The sequence below is a fragment of the Zingiber officinale genome, chromosome 3A (genome assembly GCF_018446385.1).
Source record: "Zingiber officinale cultivar Zhangliang chromosome 3A, Zo_v1.1, whole genome shotgun sequence".
Taxonomy (NCBI): domain Eukaryota; kingdom Viridiplantae; phylum Streptophyta; class Magnoliopsida; order Zingiberales; family Zingiberaceae; genus Zingiber; species Zingiber officinale.
The window spans coordinates 23,385,103-23,401,281 of NC_055990.1; the positions used below are offsets into that span (position 1 = coordinate 23,385,103).

General features: G+C 33.6%; 1 protein-coding gene across 1 annotated transcript in view; it reads left to right on the plus strand.

Annotated features, from left to right (window-relative positions):
• The window catches only part of LOC122051444 (SUPPRESSOR OF GAMMA RESPONSE 1-like), a 31,277-nt gene extending 16,160 nt beyond the window's left edge, over positions 1-15,117 (plus strand). The window contains exons 2-6 of the mRNA XM_042612587.1: positions 12,242-12,380; positions 13,357-13,543; positions 13,620-14,113; positions 14,358-14,663; positions 14,753-15,117. Of these exons, the coding sequence (XP_042468521.1) occupies positions 12,242-12,380; positions 13,357-13,543; positions 13,620-14,113; positions 14,358-14,663; positions 14,753-14,806 (1,180 nt within the window). The 3' untranslated portion in view covers positions 14,807-15,117. The remainder of the gene's footprint in view (positions 1-12,241; positions 12,381-13,356; positions 13,544-13,619; positions 14,114-14,357; positions 14,664-14,752) is intronic.
• Positions 15,118-16,179: the final 1,062 nt, after the last annotated feature.

The following is a 16,179-nucleotide window of genomic DNA, read 5'->3' on the forward strand; positions in this document are numbered from 1 at the left end:
AACCCATAATAAGATTTGACAAGTTCCCCGAGCTTAGGTCCCTGGATCATGACTTGGTAAGCTCCCCGGGCTTAGGTCCCCAGATCATAATTTGGTAAGCTCCCCGGATCATAACTTAATACATTCGAACATGTGCATAAGCATAGCCATGATTACTACTCAAGCATGGAACATGAATATATTTTTGTACATAAACGTAAATAGGTTCATTTCATGAGCACTTAAATTATCATGATGGGAAGAAAACATAATCCTAACCACAAACCTACTAGAGCAAATTCCAAAAAAAAGAACATACACTTAAACATCATCATGGGCATAGACATGAACATAATCTTAAATATGATCTTGAGCATAAATGTGATCATGAACCTAAAACATGGTTATCCATATTCATTATTCCTTTAAAAATTGATTACCTGCACTCGTACAGATAGGTACGTGTGGCATTACTGTACCACAAAATCCCTAGCATGCGAACCTAATAAAATGAGGCTGAACTTAACCCACACATGAGCATAAATTATCCAGCGTTAAGTTGTGTTTCCTATTGATTATTCCTATGGCTCATACTTGCATGCATTGCGTGAAATATTCCCTAAGCCTCATACTTGCATGCATGTAATAAATTATCTGCCATTAAATTTTGTTTCTCATTATATATTTCCTAATTGATATAATGGAATAATTATTTCCTTATTATCATATGTATTAAGTGGACTTATAAGGGTAATTGGCATATGGAATAAAAGTCTAAATCTATGAACAAGAATAAACGGGTGTTGCCTCCCTTGTGTTGGAGTCCAAATGTAATCCGCAGCTTTACTATATGCTAATATAATTGATCTAAATTTTATATCATGAATGAAATGGCATTCGTGAAGGCTAAGAAATTTCTGGCTACGGGTGGAATCCGAACCAGCAGGGGAAATTAAGTAAAAGAGACCCAAATTAATTTCACTGTTAATCATGCACAAAAGAAATCAAAGGGAAATCGAGCAAGCAAACTCCAGAATAAAAAAAATAAACGATGTAATAAAAGGTTGATACGTGGAACACACTTTTGCACATAACATATTATTCCCGTAACCAATTGATGCCTAATGCAAGGTTTAGAACGTGCTTAACTTCATAACTTCTTAGACACAATCCGATTTATCATATAACATCTAAGGTCGTCAAACATAATTGGTTTCACAGCATATTGAAACTTATAATCGAAAACCCATATTATTCATGAAGTTATTTTATTTCATGCGTAATGAACCAAGAACCGAATCTAGCATATACTATAAAGTAATCCTAAGCATGGTTATAATAATAGCATCTTAAGCCTAAAAATCGAATCCGTACGTGGCGTCTAATATTATTAGGATAAGAATGAAGGAGAAATATAACTGTAACTAGCCAAACCCAAGTTTAACACGTCTACCAAGGAACCTTACAACCATAGTTTATAGGAACCAATGAATTCATAAGATGAGAAGAACATGCACAATCTTCCTAAAGCGAGAACATGAGAGGTAACCATTACAATTTAGTAAGGGAACTACCCTCCTCGAGAAATCCGAAATACTCCATCTATGCAGACCTTTAAAAACTTAAGAAGAGAATTTAAACTAGAGCATCATATATCAACCCATGGTACCCGAAGTCACAAACCATAGAAACTAACTAAAGCATTACAAGTTAGGGAACATGCCTTTAATTTTCTTAGGTATCGACTCTCCCACCTATGTCTTTCCTTGGAGCTTTAGCACCGGTGGAGAAACAAAGGGTGGGGGAAATCTTCTTAGGGCCGGCGACAATGAATATCACCCGTTGGGTTCCAGGTGAGGGTTTTTATATAAAGTGGAGGTGTTAATTTTGTCTAAATTCTATCAACTATACCATATAAATCTTATTATATGTATACCAAGCCGTCAATTTGATATTGGATAAAATTTTCTATATATATCCATATCTATATCATATATACATTGTAATATTTAATTTACATATTAAAATTTATTATACATACATTTCTTATATAATTTATATTACATATTACATATACATATTTATAAAATATATTTATGATACTATAGTTTACATGTTTCCAACTATATAATTCCTATTATGTATTTTATATCATATAAAATATTTTATTTCCATATTAATTAGATATCCATCTATCATACATACATAGTAATATTCAATTCACATATTAGGCATATAAATTCATATACTTTTATTTACTTACTAGTTATATTTCCTAAATGATAAGTCCTATATATTATTCTTATAGATCTTGATACTAAGTCTAAATAGAAACCTATATCATGGTTATATAATTCCATTTAATAATTCTATATTTATATAAATCCATATATATATTAGCTATAAATGGTAATATTTTTAATTCATATTAGAATTTATTAATACTAAGTCATTAATTTGACATTGAATCAAATTATATATTTCCATATATATCTATCATATATACATAATAATTAACATATTATAGTTTTCTAAAAAATACACGTCCATTACATTTACTTTATATATATAATATATCATTTATATTAGTCATTAATTTAATATTGAATCAAATCTCTTATATCTATCCATATATATCATATACATAATTTCAAGTTGTATCTTGAATTAAAATCTCCTATATATATATATATACACACATAGTAATATAATTCTCATATTAAATATTTTAGTTATTATCTACACGTTTCTTATATACATATTATATTACATACTACATTAAGTGTTTATAATTCTTATATCATCAGTTCTTATATACCCATCATATACTTTATATTATACATAATATATTATTTATATTTTATTTTTACTACACGTGTATATATATATATATATATATATTCCTTATTCCTATTATATATAATTGATTAATCCATAATTATATGTTAACTTAATTAATTTAAATCTATTATATTTAAGAAATTCTTAATTCAATTGAACGAACCCTTTTAATTAACCATTGGTTTGCGGATATTACACACTAACCGAGCTCGAACCCTCGGGAGCAGTTGAAGATGTCGTAACTACATAATAGCAGGCTAATGAAAAGCTTCTAATGAAAAATTGAAGAATTGCAACATTAACAAAAGCTTCCAATGAAAAATTATAACCGGTAACCCTCATTAATTCAGTAAGTATTACTGTATTAGCATGTCAAATTTCTTTAATCGACCAAGAAGCATCAAAGAAGAACCAAGAAGTAAGATGGTAGAAGCATCAAGAAGCATCGAAGAACCAAGAAGCAAGAAGGAAGAAGCACCAAGAAGCATCGAAGAACCAAGAAACATCGAAGAACCAAGAAGGCAGAAGCACCAAGAAGCATCAAAGAAGTAGCAAAGAAGAACCAAGAAGAAAGAAGGCAGAAGCACCAAGAAGCATTGAAGAACCAAGAAGCATCAAAGAAGAAGTAAGAAGGCAAGCAAGAAACATAGAAGAATCAGTCCTCACCAATGGTGTAGATTCTTGCTTCTAGTCCTCACCAGTGGTGCAGATTCTTGCTTCTTCGAGTTTGATGCAGAGAGATTAGGGTGCCAGAGAGATTCTAGCGGGGCGTGGCAGAGAATGGTGGACGGGTGGACTGGAATGAACGTCGCGATGATGCTTTTGCGGCGGCAGAGTGATTCGCAAAGAGATTAGGGTGGAACTGTGGAAAGAAACATAGTAGTTTTGGGCTTTTGGGCCATAAATAATTATAGAAAAAAGGTTTTGGTCCAAAACAAAAAAAACCGTTCTGTCTAGGCGGCGCCTAGGCTGAATAGACCGCCTATTTGGCACCTAGGACCGCACATAAATAGTACCGTCTAGTTTGATCGAATAGGAGATTTTCAGTTCGGATAGGGGCCGCCTAATGCCTAGGCGGCCGCCTAGGTCGAAATCTGCAACACTGGCTACGTGCAAAGGATGATGAAGCTGATGATCCCATCTACTATCAATAATGTTCAACACATTTTTATATTTCTCTATGTTATCAAAGGACTTCAGAATTATATCTTTGTTTTATCCATAGTTTCATAAACATAACCCTTAGCCTTAGCGTCCTTTGCCCACTTACTCTCTATCCACTGTGTTGATAAGAACATTCTCTTCAAAGCCTTTTGTCGTTTGTGGAGGCTTTGCAAAGTGAGAAATGTAGTAGCAAAGTAGGTGACTCCATGTCTTGCCAACTCCTTGTTTTCAGTACATTCTCTCATCATGTGCAAAACACTTCCATGATTGTAAATGAAACCAACAAGAGCAATTGCTCTAGAAATAGTCTTTCGAACCACCTCAATTTTACCAATATCCTCTAGCATCAAATCAATGCAATGCAATGAACATCACATGGAGTTCAAAACAAATTCGGTCTTTTTGCCTGTAAAAGCTTACCTACAAAAAATAAAAATAAAAATAAAAATAAAAATAAAAGAAGGTTATAACATAAACATATTCATTTATTAGTGAGGAAAAAAATGAGTAAACATTCACCAATCAAATAAATAGTAGAGTTCGTTAACTTTACATACCAGCTAAAACATAATGGCTGCCATTGTCTGAAATCACTTGCACAACGTTTTTCTCCCCCGCACGTTCTACAAATCTATCAAGCAACTCATATAGTAGGGTTCCAGTCTTGACTTGGGTGGATGCATCCACAGATTCCAAGAACATTGTTCCTTTGGGTGAATTAACCAAAAAGTTGATCATTGTCCTCTGTTTCCTATCAGTCCATCCATCAGACATAATCGAGCAACCATATTTCTCACATTCATCTTTGTTTTCTTTCAACAACTCATTTGTGTAGACAATTTCCTTCTGTAAAAGAGGTACCCTCAATTCATGATAACTTGGTGGTTTCAAATTTAGTCCATACTGAACTATGGCTTCAATCATTTCCTTGAAGCTATCTAAATGGGCAACATTGAAAGAAATCACAGCTTGCTACATGAAACGAGCTATCTTTTGAACTGTTCGATCTCTAAGCTCTTTGTCACATGCATCATTTATGCTTGTTTGCCTCAATTTCCCTCCTTTGGTTTTCTTCTTCATAATAAAGAGGTCCATTGGCCCTTTAACACTGCCACTTCCAATCTCTTGTGTCGAAGTCAAACTTCTCTTTTTGCTTTCTTTAAAACTTGGTTGTACTGCTTGTACATCTTCATCTTCATCGACATCAAGAAAGCAAAAATCTTGCTTCATTCCACCACAAGTTCGCAATGTTTGTTTCTTCTTTTCATTCATATAGTTTAACAGTTCATTAAGGACACTTTGTGGGCATTCTTTGCATTTTCTAACATTTTTTGAATTTCCAACAATATGTTATTTGGCTTGAAAAATTCCTCCATTGGAAGTGAATCCGCAAAACCTACACGTCACACTATTAGAATCTTTTGGGTTTTTCAAAAAACAATGCTTCCAATCAAGGACTCTCTTATTATCATCGCCTGATTGTGTGTTTTCTGATTGCTGTTGAGAAGCCATATCTAATTGACAAGAACAACTTAACAAGGGGACTGATTAATAATATACTAATATATGATAGTAAATAAGTATTAGACAGGATCAGTGGAACTTACATCTTGCAGCCTGCACGAAACTTCAAAGTATGAGGAAAAGGTCCACGGGCAGAGAAGAGAAATGATGGAAAAATGCCGTTGGAGCTTTGAATTAATTTCAAAGGAAATAGAGAATAGGAGATGTACTGTCGTGCATGTAGAAAGGCGATGCATGTAGAGGATCCATATCGTCTCTTGCCTATAGAGAAGAGGAAATTAATCATGGGTTGGACTTCTATGGGCTTTGGGTGATTAGGTCATTAAAAAAAATGGCCTCATACCCTAGTAGAAAGGCGATGCCTTTCCATTGCTTTGTGCCTCGAGCAAGGTGAGACAAAGTTGCAGCAGGCACTCGCCTGGCTATCCTTGATGCCCGATGGTTCCCTGAGGCATTGTAGCCTCGCCCGTCGCTTGAGGCGTGCCTTAGGCTCGCCCTTGACAATTATGCCAAAAATACAACAACTAAACCTTATCCACTAGGTCGGTTATATGAATCCTTTTACACTATTGAGCTCTATCTCCTACTATATCAGCATCTATACTTAAATAAATTTATTTTGTTTTATTGTTATTAACCAAGCCTTTTTTTGTCTTTCTTGTTTGATATACGTGTTTGTCATAGTTTCACATCGTCTAATTGGAGCATTTATTGATCGTCTAAGTACATGCTCGTACCATCTTAAAAGTGTCTCTCGTAGTTTTTTCCTCAATAGATGCAACTCTGACTTTCTCTCTAATGCTCTTATTTCTTATTTTGTCCATCCTTGTATGTTCATATATCAACCTTAACATCCTCATTTCTGCAACTCTAATCTTCTCCTGTGCTCAAGTCATAGCCTAACATTCAGCTCCAGATAACATAGTAGGTCTAACTACGATTTTATACAACTTTCCTTTAAGTTTTAGAGGTATTTTACAATCACATAAAACATCCGACGCTCTCTTCCATTTTAAACATCCTGCTTTTATTCTATGTAAGACAACTTTCTCAATTCATCCATTATTTTGCAAAAATGATTCTAAATATTTAAAATTTTTGGTTTCGGATGACTCGTCATCTTCTATTTTAACAATTGTCTCATTACGTTTAATATTGCTAAACTTAAATTCCATATATTTTATCTTTAATCTACTAAGCCTAAAACTTTTCCTTTCTAGTATTTCCTGTCAAGATTCTAGTTTAGCATTTACTCTTTCACGTGTTTCATCTACCAAAATAATATCATTTACAAACAACATGCACCACGGTACTGTGTCTTGAATGTGCGCATTGAGTTCGCCCATAATTAGTGTAAAAAGATATGAATATAGAGTTGATTCTTGATGTAATCCTATCTTTATTAGAAATGTTTTAGTTATTCCACTTGAAGTCTTTATTCTGGTTGTTACGTTCTTGTATATATCCTTAATTAGTTTAATATATCTTATGCTAACACATCTCTTTTGTAGAATTCTCCATATAATTTCTCTTAGAACTCAATCATAAGTTTTTTCTAAGTCAATGAATACCATGTGTAGATCTTATTTTTACTCTTAATATTTTTCAATTAATTGTCTAAGAAAATATATAGCTTCTATTATCGACCTTCCAGGCATGAACCCAAATTGATTTTCGATTACTGTCTCTTTCCTGAATTTTTTTTCATTTACTTGTTCTCAAAGTTTCATGATATAACTCATTAGTTAATACCCCTATACAAGATTTAAAATTTCGACCCATGTCCAGGTTTCGGTCCTAGACCGGAACAATATGGATTCGGTATCGTATCGTGTCGTGCCGATATAATTTCGGTATTTTTTAAATATAAAATATATTAATTAAAAACTAAAATATTTAACATAAATATTTAAAAAATAAATAAGATAAAAAATAATCTTTTAAAAAAGGAAAAGATATGAAAATGGATAAATAAATAAATAAAAATTTTATTATAATTTTTAAATTAAAATAAATAAAATATAAAATTAATTAGATAATTTTATTAAAGTTTAATAAAGTCACTTTAGGTTATCTCCATCATAACTAGGAGTTGATTAAAATAATTAACCTAAGTTTAATTAAAAAAAAATTTGAAATCCGATACCACTCGCGAGCTCGACGACTTCGGCGTTGTTGCGGGGTTGCGCGACCAGCCATGGGCGCGGGGATTGCGTGACTCCTTTGGCACGACCACGTTGACCGTGCGACCCTTCTGCAATGACCGTAAGGTTGCACGATGCCTCCGCGGCGGCAATGGAAGAGTTATGCGACCCCTCCGCTGTGACCACGGGGTTGCGCAACACGTCGCACCTGTCGTGAGTCTGGCGCCGGGGTCGTGCAGGTGCCGGTCGTCTAGCGGAACGAGACATTTCGCCCGTTTCGACTGTTTCGGCACGACACTTTAAACCATGCCCCTATAGTTTACACAATTTTGTATGTCTAGCTTGTTTTTATATAAGGGAACTAGAGTACTCATCCTCCATTGATCAAATTTTTTTTTGTTTTCAATATCATGTTAAATAATTTTATAAGTCATTCAATATCTTGTTTCCCTATGAACTTCCATACCTCTATCGGAATATCATTTGGTCCAATGATTTTTTTTATTGTGTATCTTATTTAAAGTTTGTTCTATTTCTGAAGTTTGAATTATACGATAAAAATTTAAATTTTTATACCCATTTGACCTACTTAAATTACCTAAGTTAAATTGGTTATCCAAACCTTCATTAAAAAGTTGATAAAAATACCTCTTCCACCACTTTTTTATTTCTCCATCGTTTACTAGTATCATATTACATATATCTTTAATACATTTTATTTGAATAAAATCTCTTCTCTTCCTTTATCTCACTTTAGCTATTTTATAAATGTCTCTTTCCCCTTATTTTGTATCCAATTTTTGATATAATCGTTCAAAAGTTTCATTCTTTGCTTCATCCATTACTTTCTTAGCTTTTTTTTTTGACTATTGTATATTTTTTTTAAGTTTTCCTCATTCTTACCAATATATAATTCTTTATAAGCTATTCATTTTTTTCTTCACTTTCTCGTGTACTTTTTCATTCTACCACCAAGATTTCTTACTTAGTGGTGCATGTTCCTTAGACTCATTGAGTACACTCTTAGCTACTTTTCTTAATTTTGATACCTCTTATCCCATGTCGTATTAGAGACCGTATATTTTACCTAATGCTTGTACTATACTTTCTCCTAAATATGCTTTGTTTCTCATCCTTTAACTTCCACCACCTAATTCTAGGAGTTGTATATATTTTCTTTCTATTGATACTATGTTTGAGGCGTATATCCAACACTACTAACCTATGTTGGGTCGTTAAATTTTTTCCGAGGATGACTTTACAATCTTTACAAATCTTTCAATCATTCTTTTTAACCAGAAGAAAGTCAATTTGTGATTTATTATTTCCACTTTTGAACGTGACTAAGTGTTGTTCTCTTTTCTTAAAAAACGTATTAGCTAATATAAGATCTTATGCTATCGCAAAATCTAATATAGTTTTTTCTTCCTCATTTTCATTCCAAATCCATTACTCTCATGTACCCTCTCATATTCCTCATTTTTCACTTCGACTTGCCCATTTAGATCATCTCTTATTAAAATCATTTCATTTGGCGGAATATTTTATAATATTTCATCTCAGTCGTCCTAAAATCTTGATTTGGTTGCTTCATCTAATTCTACTTGTGGTGCATATACGCTAATTATGTTTATAGTTTCTTTCACCATTATTATCTTAAGAGCTATAATTCTATCCTCTTTTCTAATTACTCTTACAATTTCATTCTTCGACGAATTATCTATAATAATACTCATTCTATTTCTTGTTTTATTCTTTCCAATATATCATAACTTAAAACCCGAGTTCTCTATCATCTTTGTCTTCTCGCCTACCAATTTTGTCTCTTGTATACACAAAATACTAATTTTTCTCCTAATCATCGTATCTACTACCTCTATTGATTTACCAGTGAGAGTTCCTATGTTGCATATTCCAAATCTTAGATTATTTCTTTTCCTATCATATTTGTTTTTATTTAACCTATGGTTTGAGAACTCTTGCTTATTTAACATTATACCTAAGTTCTCATGGAGATGTAGCGGTCTTTACTTATACGTTACAGTCGAACCCTGTAACACGAATTCTTACACATTTATCACTACGTCGAGATGTAGTGGTCCTTGTTGAGACGTTATAGTTAGACCCTGCAACACGTTACTTCCGAGGAATAACTCAGCATTAACACAATAGTTTAATGGATTTATTCATTCAATATTTGTCATAGTTTTAACGCTGACCGACAATCTAACGCAACTCTCATCCTTCATCCGGGCTTGGGACCGGCAATGATCTGGTCGTCATGGGCAGAGTTTATCAAAAATACCCTAAATATCAAAAACTCGAAAATTACTAAAAATAATATGAAAGATATTCAGATCCTCTTACATAAAGTCCTAAAGCAAATAAATGAGTGTTTTATATAAATTAAACCCAACTTGCAACTTGATAAAAAATGATATTTTTTACATATGAACTCTGTAGCTCTTAATTTTCATTGTTCAGGTGACAAATAATTCTACAGCCACCTCTTTTATGATTTTTTTCCCTGCTCTCAACTGGTGAATCCTTCTTGGTCTTAAATTTTACATTGAATTCGAATACATTCCTTTGATTTCACAAAAGAATTGAGAAATATTATCTTTGTGACTATCATTTCAAATTTAAATATTTATAATTTCATAAATCATATTAGTTTGCTTTATTGAAATGTAAATTAAACAAAGATAGTTCATGATGTCGATCTTTTTTCAAGGCTCATCTCAATATTATACATTTTTATTTGAATTATCAATTTGTCATGTTATTGGAGTCCTTAATAATGTGTTGTAGGATTAGTTCCTGATTAGGTGTCTTAGATATAATTATTATATGGTCATATATTTAACATGCAATAGTTTTCTCTTAAGAACAACAATACATTGTTTCATCTTTCTAAACTTGGTACAATTGCAGGTTTCTGTCTTGTATTACAGTTTCTTCTTTAATCCCTTTAATTAAGGGCCATATTTTTGATATGATTTTATAAGCTCCCCTGCTTCCAACATCTTAATCCTCTCTCTTCTTGCTTTGAAATTCTCTCTTAACTCTAAACTGCAAATTTGATGCTGGGCATAGTCATTTTCCTCTACTAATAGATCTTGACCAATGACCATAGTCCATCTATCACTACCCCCATTAATCAATTCCTTCAATAAATAAATAAACTACTCAATGATGTGTCTCTGTTGATATGTTTTACTGGTTCAGTTTGTTCATTATTTAACTTGGTCTTGTTAAAAGGCATGCCAAAGTCTAGGCATTACACATTTTTTTTAAAATTTCAACCTGATTTCACCTAGGCATGTCAATGGCACAAAAATGTTCATGGCTCTCTAGAGTGTCTGAATAGTAAAATGCATATCTCTGGTTACCTTTTGCATGTATGTTGTTTTTTCCTATGTATGTTTTTTTATTGCCAATTGTACCTTATTCCCTTCTGATTTGTGACACAAGCAAAAAAAAAATAGTTAAATGATGATGATTAGGCTATTTAGATAACTCAATTTCTAGTATCATTAATTATAATAATATTCTTACTCTTGAGCAACGATATTATATAAAATATTTCATTGACGTAGCTACAACATTAAAGGTTTTGATTATATGATTGAATCTTTTTAGATTGGTTTATATACTAATAGATTATTTGAATGCTATATGATCATTAATTTTTCTTACAGTACATGTATTTAAATATTCAATATGTATATCACATGTTAGGATCATAAGTGCTTTGATGTCACTTGTTGGAGTTGGAGAGTACTATAGAAGCACTTACTGGAATCAACATTACCAAAAGAATGACCATTATAATCAACCTTAATAAGGTGCTCAAATCCTCTACCTCAAACCATCCTGTTATGATCCAAATCTCATGCCTTTAGAATACGGAATTGCTTCCAAATGGCTAGCAATGGAATCTTCATGTCCTATGGCAGAATAGGGCACATCACACATGAAAAAAAAAAAGAAAAATTAATGTGGTTATCTGTAACTCTAACAAAAAAAAAAAAAAAAAGGGCAGCTCGGTGCACGAAGCTCCCGCCATGCGGGGTCCCGGGGCAGGATCCATTTGTAACTCTATCAAATCACACAAAAATTAATCTGGTTAATTGTAACTCTAACAAATCACAAAAAAAATAATGTGGTTATTTGTAACTTTATTTTAAGAAACTAAGCACTGAAAACTCTGAAAATGGATTATTTGTTGAACTGGCTAATGGATGACGCAGTAGGCTGTGAATGGCCCATCTCCCTGAATTACCCAGGAAATCATGTAAATATTCAATATTATGAAAGTGTGGACACTGCTCTTGACTATGGGCTTGTGCATTTCCAGTGGAAATTGGACTATACTGCCGTACTTGAGCAAATTCAAGCATTCACCTTAATAAAATATTTTAGATGACATATTTCAGTTGGAGCACTGTAAACTTAAACCAAATGTCAGCAGGGTCCACTATATTGAACAGTTGATGGCAATTGGAAGCTTATTTTAAATTTTCTATGTTTACCAACAATGTTAGACTTGTTCAAGTAACTGCTGGAACTATTTCCTCCTTTTTCAGGTCATGGCTTATCACTTGTAGGGGAATTGCAAAGAAAGTAAAGAATGGTGGATATTTCCTTGACAATCAAGGCAATGATTTAGCGGTAGTAGCTAACAGGGAATGTCCTAACTGCCACCACCTAATTGACAACAGTGATGTGAGTTTTGTCCTGCACTTTGTCATTTTTACATTTTATCATATCCTTTATAATCTTTATGTATGTTTAAAATCATTTTTAATGATTCCGTTTGCTAGATTTTTCTTGGGTTTAGTGGATTCTTTTAGCTCTTCTCTGTTTCATTAAATGTCTTTCCTGGAAAGAGGTTTGCTTATAATCTGTGTTATGCTTTGCTGTTTTGCAATACGAGAGGTGTGCTAAAGTTATGTATGTTTAAATAATTATTTGACCATTGCGCCACTTATTAGCTCTTAAAACTAATAGCTATAGATATAGTTTTACAGTTTCAAGCTTAGAGGTTGTCATCATGTTATTTGTAAAAAAGTTACTATTACCCATATATTTATTTCAATAAATATAGAATGCTAAAGATCATGCTATTAGGCTAATTTATAAGCCTCCTTACACCACCTTGATTTGTTTAGCTTTTGTGATTTGAACGGTCTATGATACTCTTAATAAGATTTTAGTTGCAAAGTCGGTCTAAGTTTTGTTATTTTATTGTGAGATTTAGCAAATTGTACTTTGCTGAAGGTGAGCCTTGGCGCAATAGTAAAATTATTGCTGTATGACGTCGAGGTTACGGTTTGAGTAAACAGTTTCTTACAAGGCAGGATAAGGTTGTGTACAATAGATCTTTCTTTGGACCCTACATTAGCGGTAGCTTCATGCACCGGACTGCCTTTTATCCAACAAATTGTATTATGTTAGACTGATGGGTTAGAATTCAGCTTTTATAGATAAGCTAGCTTTGTAGTTGAAAAATGAGGAGGTAAGTGCAGTCGTGGACATCACATCAATATTCAGAGTTTTTTTAGATCTACATTTTTTTTTACATTTCTTATGGTTAAAGGACTAATTAAGGAAAACAAATTTTTATATATTTCATTGTCAAGATTGCAAAAAAAAATTTGTATTTAGGTTATGGTATGCGCCTGAACTTATCGTTTCGCAGGTTACATTGGATTGGCCTGGACTTCCTGCTGGCGTTAAGTTTGATCCTTCTGATGTTGAGCTGCTGGAACATCTTGCTGGAAAGGTTGGTGCAGGAAATAAAAAGCCTCACATTCTTATTGATGAGTTTATTCCAATGCTGGAGGAAAAAGAAGGAATTTGCTATACTCATCCTGAAAATCTCCCTGGTAAATAGTATTTTAGTCATCTTATTTCTTTAAACTGTGATTTTTTTAGTTTACCTGCTTATACACTATGCATTAGGTGTCAAGCAAGATGGAAGCAGTATTCATTTTTTTCACAGAATATCAAACGCGTATGGTTCAGGTCAGCGCAAGCACCGCAAGATAAACCAATGTTCCTTAACTGAGGAACGTATAAGATGGCATAAAACAGGTAAAACTAAACGTGTGCTGGAGAATGGAGTTCTGAAAGGTTGGAAGAAAATAATGGTCCTCTATAAAAGTTCATTAGGAAGTTGCAAACCAGACAGAGTTAATTGGGTGATGCATCAGTATCATCTCGGTCCTGAAGAAGATGAAAAGGAAGGGGAGTTAGTGGTCTCAAAAGTCTTCTATCAACAATCAACTAATCAACTTGATAAGAGTGATATGGAACTTTTGACTGAGGAAGGTAACGTCTTCACTGTCAAAGGTGGTCCAAAAACTCCCAAAACGAATACACCACAGCCACCACGCCTAAAAAATGATTCTCCTCATGAGAACTCTGGGCAGAATCTGCCATCCCTGCTGGTCCAGGTATTGTTCTTTAATTTTCAGAGATTTTATATATGATAATGAAAATTTCATCTTGTCTTAGCATTTTTTTCTCTTGCAACTTTCATGGGTAGCATTTTTTGTTCTTTCTTTTTTGCTTGGGACAGTTAATATAGCCTACGTCTTCAGAAAGTTATAACACATACAATACGAATGACCAGTTGCTTATGGACATCCTAGATGATTTAAGCATTACGATTATGTAATATAGGTTTTTTGTTCCCAGGAAAATCCAATAAATGTGGTCCCTGATTCACCCTTACATCTCAGTCAGCTGGAGGGCAAAGTTGGAACATCTGCATGGTGGGCAGATGAATCTCAAGCTGCTGACTTAAGCAATGTGCACGAATCACTGCTGTGCCACGAGATCTTTGACCCTTTTCCTCATTTTGAGGACTCATCTTTATATTTTAACTGCACAAACATGGACAGCAGCAAGAATGAAACAGTTGCTGGCACCAGTGGCATAGCTTGTGGAATTGCAGATCTGGACAGCATCATAATGGACACACCACCAGACTTTCAGCTTTCTGTAAGATTCAGAACTATCGTTTGGCTTACTAAAAGGTGATTTTAAAACCTTTTTTATCCTTAGATTGTTTGTAACATGTTGCAATGCAGGAATTGCAGTTTGGTTCACAAGAAAGCATAATGAGTTGGCTCGATCGTTTCTAGATTGAATAAACAAATCTCTCCACGGATGCTCTTGTTGAATTGCTGCATGCAATCCAAGGTTTATTTTGTTTCGAATTGTAAATATAACAAATGAAGGCACAGATTGCTCGAGTGTGATATCCACTTCCTCTGTACCTGTAGTCTTAAAGCAAGCTTGTGTGAGATGAAGGTAGCGTTTTGAATGCAAACACTCCTTGAGTTGCAAAGTTTTGTTGAGAGGAGCTGCACAACTGTTTTCACAATTTGCGTTGTCTCAGATAAACTATGTTTGTAGGTAAATATAATTCCTCAGTATAAAATTTTAAAATTTAGAGCTCGATCATTCATAATTTCAAATGGAGTGGGTTGTCATACTTGTTACGTTGTGCCATTTAACAAGCATTAGCAACATTGGTTTTCTTTTTTCTGTAGGAATTATTGGATATGCATGCATAAAGCAAGTTTGTGTGAGGTTTTAGAGTTTCATTTCATGTACTGCAGAATTTTTCCAGTGGACTAGTTGTCATTAAGTTTTTTCATCAAACTTTGAGGTAATTTATTAGAAGAAAAATTTTGAAGGTTTATCTTTCATACGGTGAGGCGCTGAACCAGGTTCAGCCAGCGTGAATTGGGTGTAGTGTCTCGAATACGCTAACAAGCCCATTAATAATGGTCTCATCTGGGCAGTTGTTTTTCCTTGTTTTTTGGCGCCATGGAATTAGAAGGTTGCGTTGGGTAGGACGAGTTGGTGATGCATAAGACAGTGGTAAAGTATTTTAAAGCATTGATGCTTTCTGTGGCAAAAGTAAAATCGTCACTTGCCTCTCCCGAGCATCTCCAATTTCTTAGGAGATAAATTACGGAAGTTTTATCCAACAACACTAACGACACATATAGGAGTGGTAAGACAACTAGTAAGATATTCTATATCCGCGGAAAATCAACCTTAAGCTTATCTATGAAAAATTTCTATCATAATTATATGTGTCGCCCGAGGAAGCAACTACATAGAAGATGCCTCATGGAGCATATCGGGAATGCGGTAGATCAAAAACATCATATTGAAGAAAGCAAAACTTTATGATTTTTTAATTTTTATTCTGGCCTAACTTACGTGGCTTGATTCGAAGTTCATTATCCACACCAGCACCCTCAATACATGTGGCACTGATCTAGTCCCTAGCTTAGTAATAGTATAGACTCCCAAAATCCTTAGAGCATTCATAGCAATTAGGGATATTTCTTTTAAATATTTATAGTCCCTATTTTCACATCGCTCTTCATATATTCTATTATTCAAATATTTCAAATTTTACAATGAAATATCCCATCAATTAAATATTTACGAGTCTCACCCATCAAATATCCACCCTCAATATCCCCAATTATAAAAT